Source organism: Poecilia latipinna, unplaced genomic scaffold, assembly GCF_001443285.1.
Source record: "Poecilia latipinna isolate Pla-1442-1.1 unplaced genomic scaffold, P_latipinna-1.0 Scaffold730, whole genome shotgun sequence".
Taxonomy (NCBI): domain Eukaryota; kingdom Metazoa; phylum Chordata; class Actinopteri; order Cyprinodontiformes; family Poeciliidae; genus Poecilia; species Poecilia latipinna.
In genome coordinates, this window is record NW_015113346.1 from 124,230 (window position 1) to 130,229 (window position 6,000).

Here is a 6,000-nt window from a genome sequence, read left to right on the forward strand (position 1 = left end):
TGTGGAACAAAACAGAAAATCCTACATTTATTTTTTATATGTGTGATAGACGCATAAAAAAACACAGTACTTACAAAATAAACTAAGATTACAAACATTATACAAACTTATTCTCGAATTTCATTAAAAGATGCAAAACAGGATTAAAATATATATATATATTTTAAATCGCCCAAATACATTTATCAAAGCAAAACCTTAATTAATCATTCAAAATTTCAGTATACAGTATATCTTACATTGTAGGTTGATAGTCATATAGTTTGGCTCTTTGCACTAACATGATTTAAAAAAAAAATCCCATTCAAGACATAATAACCATGGACAATAATATCTTTCTTTATGCCATAAGCTCAAAGGGTCAAAGGGTAATGGCCTGTATGTGTGTAGCTTTATCAAGTCAGATGACTCCAAAGTGCTTTACTCTACATTCAGTCATTCACACAGAGATGGTGATGAGCTACATTGTAGCCACAGCTGCCCTGAGGCAGACTGACACTCAGTGTCACCAGGCCCTCTGACCACCAGCAGCAGGCAAAGAAGGTAAAGCGTCTTGCCCAAGGACACACAACTGAGACTTACTGAGTACTCTTTAGTGAAGAGTATTCATTAAGTCAACGTTAAACATATTAATTTCTATGTTACTCATCTCTGTAATCAATGCGATCGCGGCTACCACGGTACAAGTCTTGATCACGGTATTCATCAAGTCGATCTCGACTTCCAGAGCGAACAGGTTGATCATCAAGACGATCTCTACTGCCACGGCGATCTCGCTGATCATCTAGACGATCCCGACTTCCGTAGCGATCTCTTTGGTCGTCAAGACGATCCCGACTTCCGTAGCGATCTCTTTGGTCGTCAAGACGATCCCGACTTCCGTAGCGATCTCTTTGGTCGTCAAGACGATCCCGACTTCCGTAGCGATCTCTTTGGTCGTCAAGACGATCTCTACTGCCATGGCGATCTCGTTGGTCGTCGAGACGATCCCGACTTCCATACTGATTGCGTTGATCGTCACGTTCTCGGCTTCCGTAGTGATCACGTTGATTGTCCAGGTGATCCCGGCTTCCACGATAATAATCCTTCCGATCTCCTTGGTAACGCTGGGAATCTATATCACTACCCTTTCCGTCGTGCCTCTCTAAACCACTTCTATAACTATGCTGGTCATCATCAAACGTCTTTCCTGCTCCACCTATAGTGTAATTGCTTTGAGGAGAAATATCTTTATCTTCACTCTCATTAGTCTTCTTCTTCTCAGTGTTTGACTTGTCATCCATGTATGGCTCTCCTACTTCAGGACCTTCTTTGTCATAATACACCTTATCTCCATGGGAACTAAAACACAGACAAGGAACAAAGACATTCTAAATGGTTACATGACTTTGACACAGAAAACTGTAAAAGCTACACATTTGTTGATTTGCTGATTTGATTAGCAAATGACTGCATACCCCTCATCATCAGCCTCGTTTTTATTCTTTCTTCTGCAGCAACAAAAAATGATAATCCCCAGAGCCAGAAGACCAGCAGCAACTGCTGCAATTATAATTCCAGTGGATGCAAAGCCCCTACTGGCTAAGAGAATAAAATAGAAAATACATTACTGTTTTGACAAAAAAGACAGATGGATACAACAAGAGAAACTGAATCAGGCAATTTAAGTAAGTGATAACAATCTTAAATGTGGTAATATAAATGCTATTGTAATAAAGTGTGGATATTAACGAATTTATGTCGGTCTACAATTTTATTGTTGTGAAAAAAATAGACATTCTGGCTGGGATTTTTGAAACAAAATCGTGCTTTGAGATTCTTTCTGAATAAACATAGTAATTTGATTTGTTCTCCTAAAAAGATCACATGAGATTTTATTTAGCTGTCAACAACTTCCTGTTTAACCTAATTAAATTATTCAAAATGAATCTCTAAAACAATTATTTTTAATGCCAGATAAATGTTTTGTGTACTTTTCTACCCACACAAAACATAAATGAAGGAATACAGTGACTTGGAAAAGCAAAGTACACCCAAAACATTTACACATTTTGTCATGTCACAGCTACAAATACCAATGTATATTATTGGGATTTTATGCTGCAGAAAAGTACAAAGTGTTAGTTACGCTAGATTTTATCTCTCGGAGTAAAAGGGAATTAAATCAAATGTACACTAGACTTTTATCTGTGAAATATCCTGAAACTGCTTTTCTGCCACTTCACTGGCTTTCTCTCATCACATGATGGAAACTGATCTGATATTCACACAAGTTGTTGGATTGAAATGGTTTAAAATACTTACGAGGCATTACAGCTAAGGTAAAGTTGCAGCTTGCAGAACCAACATTATTTTTTGAAAGACAGATAAAGAAGCCAGACGTCTCTTTTGTAACATTGAAGAGAGACAGAACTCCATCCTCTGCAACAACATCATGCATGTTAATCAGAATATGGGCAATATTCACACCAGCCTGGATCATAAACATGTTTCTTTAAAACATGCTTGGTTTTTAATGCATACCCTGTGTTGTCTTCGGGGGAAATTGTCTGGGAAGGTTTTCAATACTGTAACTCGTCCAGGAATACACAGGAGCTGGCGAACCCTCCTCAGACTTGCAGGTGAGTGTGATGTCAGCGAAATACTCTGCTCGTCCCTGAAGTGTGCAGACTGGTTTAGAGGGAGGCTCTGAAATGGAAAATGTATTGGATTTAAACATAAACTGCAATATAGAGTCTGTTTTTCCATCACCGATATAAATACAGTCAATCTGTAAAAGACACCCCTTATTCTATCTTCCAGCAATATATAAAAAACATGAACAATTTACAAAAGAGTTGAGTTTACATGTTCTTTGCAACATTTTATTATAGCACATTGCAGTTTAACTCAGGGGGGAAACCACACAATGTATTACATAATTGTGAAGCGCAACAATCAAAATAGGTTGTTTCCAACATTTGTTTACAACTAGAGATTTGAAAAGTGTTGCGTCACATCTGCCAGAAGAACTAAAGGCTTTTGCAGCTTACAAAATGTTTTTCTCCAGAACTGGAGAGTATTTATCTCCAGTCAATTTCCCATCAACTATCATCCATTTCCTTTTCCTGATGAAGAAAATCATCCCCGGTGCATAACACTGCAGATTTTGACAACATTAAATCACTTCCTTCCACTTTACAATTACATCCTGATCTGTGTTAGACTGCAACATGTAATCGTATTAGAGTACATTAAAGTGTATGGTTGAAATGTAAAAATATTTGAGAAAGACAACGGAATATGACTATTTTTGCAAAGTATGCTTTTACACACTATGGCAGGTGAAGACTGAATAGGGTAAAAATGGAAATCTTGAATAGATGTTGTTTACTCCGATGACATCTAGAGTAAATGACTTATCACAGCAGAACAAACGAAACACACACTCATAAACACTGAATACAGTGAAGAAAAATATGGAAGATAATAATCCCCTTGGAAATAAGCTAATCTTTCATTTACTGAAGTAGAAATATTTGTTTCCCGTATAGGTCTTAAAGATTAAAATTAAAAAGGGGTAATATTGTCAACTCAACCTCTTTAAATGTGTCTCTACCACTTCGATATCCCTTCTTCTCCACTGGAGTTTAGGAGTTTAGCTAAATATTTATACTCAATGTGTATTTATCTATAAATGTAGACAGACAGACAATCAAGAACATAAAGCTCACCCTTGCATTAAGTCTCACCTAGAACTAAAACAGAAGTAGAGGCGATCGGTGTTCCCTCGTCATCGTTGGGGATTCTGACGCTGCACTGATAATGGCGGCTGTCTTCCATGGTCAACTTTTTCAAGAGGAGCGTCGCTTCTCCCCTGTCCACATCAACCTCCAGGGTGGCTCTTCCTTCGTATGACGGAGCGATGTCAACAGGACTGTTAAGAAAGAAGGAGGCCACTGCTTTCTGGAGGAGGAAAAATACAGATTTGATAGTAAATTAGTTTCATATTTCCTCAGTTTGAAATACTTTATGTGCCCTTATCGAAGACAATTTACAAAGAATTAGAAAACAAAATGTGTTGAACTAATGCTTACTGGGGTATTTTCTTTTTCTGACCCATTTAAGCAGGACTGTAGTTTTGCACATAAAGCGGTTCTGACTCATTCACCCATTCATCATCCACCGGACAAAGGTCACTACCTCATCACATCCAATAAAAGCACGAATCAGATTTATGTCATTGCATAGACACCACGATTCACTGAAATTCTTAAGGCAAATAAATGTCATAAACCTGTTAATTTCCTTTAGCTTCAGAAGTGTGGACTTCTTTGTGTTGGTCAGAGAAAATCATAACAAAATATATTAAAAATTTGGTGCTTGCAACATGATAAAATGTGACCAAAATGAAGTTGTTTGTTTTATATAGAACTTTAAAACTTCTCCAAAGTTTTTCAACTTATAACATCAACCGATTGATCGACCGTTCCCACAGTTTCCAAAGTGAATTGGTTTAGATTAGACCCTTTTACTAGATCGTAAACCTGCGATTTACCACCAACGTACTAGAAACAACCCAGAAAACGTCTCTGCTTTAGATTTTGTACATCTTACCGATGGGACACCCACAACGTCCCATGCCAGGACAAAGTTGTTTTTGATAGGGTTAGCAGGGATGAAGAAACAGGTCAGTGTAACATCGTCTCCTTTAGCCACCCTGTATTCCTTTTCTTTGATAGACACTTGCACACTCCGGCAGCAGGGAAAAACTACAAAACAAAGGAATAAAGATGATAACGCATGAACAATATCCCTCTATGTCAGTAACTTTTTATTTCATTATATTTATGGGCAGTGAAATCTTGATATTCATTTGAAATATTATTTTAACCAACTGGTCTCTTTCTAGTAAAACATGATCATGCTTTAAGTAGCACAGCAATTAAATAGTTACTGATTAACAACAGTGATACTACCATAAAGGTGTGGCAGGGGCTGTTTAACAAAAAAACAGAAATGAACAGAAACATAAAACCTACCTGCCAGTAGAAGAATTAGTTTTTGCCATCCGGAATGCCTTCCTGTTGTCATTATTTCAAGTTGAAGACTAAAACATTCACCGACTGTAGAGACTTGAAGCAGATGCTCTTCGACGAGGAACAGCAGCCTGCCTAACCTTCACGGTGAACTCCTGTGTCGCCAAGGTGTGGAAAGTTGACTCTGCCAGGTAATGAGTTAGCAATATGTGTCACATGTCAGTCGACGTCCAATCGCTAACCTGCTTTTGTTTGAATTTTGACTTGTAAAGATAAGAAAAGGGGATCTACCAATCAAACAGAAACCACAGACAGATTTTGTCTTATAGACCAAGAAAAAGTTGTTCATCAAAGTGAAATAAAAGGAAAAAGAACATTTTGTTACAAAGCAAAGGTCTAAAAAGTGTTGCATGCTTCTGTAATGTGTCCCACTTAGTTAATACTTTGCTCCAGCTAATGTCACTAATCTTTTGGCATTTTGTCTCACATGAAAATAAGTAGACCTCAGTCATATTTAATTAGTTTTACTAAATCTGACACATTATTCTTTAAGAAAGTCCTGTATTACCTGCAGCCATCTTCCCAGCTTTGTACAGCATAATGCTGCCACTGCTGTGTTGTGCAGATTGCCAGATATAGAGGGATACACAGACTTTCCCGCCTTATAAATGTACATATAGGTTTAGAATTTAAGTCAGCAGCTGATGTTGTATACCATTTGACCTGCAGGTAGCACCATTGCACTGAAAATAGCACAACGTCACATTTAAATTAATGAATATTATTGCTGAATTATAAGGAGTGTAAAAAGCTCATAAATGTAAAAGACAAATGGGAAGCTCTTTCCTTGATTTGCTGAACCACTTCTTCAAAACTTGTTGCAATAAATTGAAACCAGAGACTCGCAGTTATTTCCAAGAAATTAGAACATGAGATCTAATATTGTTTCTTACTGTCTCATATAAAATCAAGATAAACTTTC

At 37.3% G+C, this 6,000-nt stretch overlaps 1 protein-coding gene across 1 annotated transcript; it reads right to left on the reverse strand.

Moving 5' to 3' along the window:
- Positions 1-113: 113 nt before the first annotated feature.
- On the reverse strand, positions 114-5,177 carry LOC106955381 (cell surface A33 antigen). Its single transcript, XM_015045527.1, has 7 exons — positions 5,022-5,177; positions 4,597-4,751; positions 3,732-3,945; positions 2,524-2,688; positions 2,305-2,421; positions 1,458-1,581; positions 114-1,341 (listed from the first exon to the last, which is right to left on the reverse strand). Exons 1-7 carry the CDS (start codon positions 5,071-5,073, stop codon positions 642-644), a joined length of 1,527 nt encoding a protein of 508 aa, XP_014901013.1. The 5' UTR covers positions 5,074-5,177; the 3' UTR covers positions 114-641.
- Positions 5,178-6,000: the final 823 nt, after the last annotated feature.

Excerpts from the sequence above, each read along its gene's own strand:
- LOC106955381 (XM_015045527.1), bottom strand. The coding sequence starts at position 5,073 with ATGACAACAGGAAGGCATTCCGGATGGCAAAAACTAATTCTTCTACTG. Across the intron at positions 2,422-2,523 it reads TCCCCCGAAGACAACACAGG|AGGATGGAGTTCTGTCTCTC; the intron begins GTATGCATTAAA and ends ATGTTGTTGCAG. Across the intron at positions 1,582-2,304 it reads TACCTTAGCTGTAATGCCTC|CCAGTAGGGGCTTTGCATCC; the intron begins GTAAGTATTTTA and ends TTATTCTCTTAG.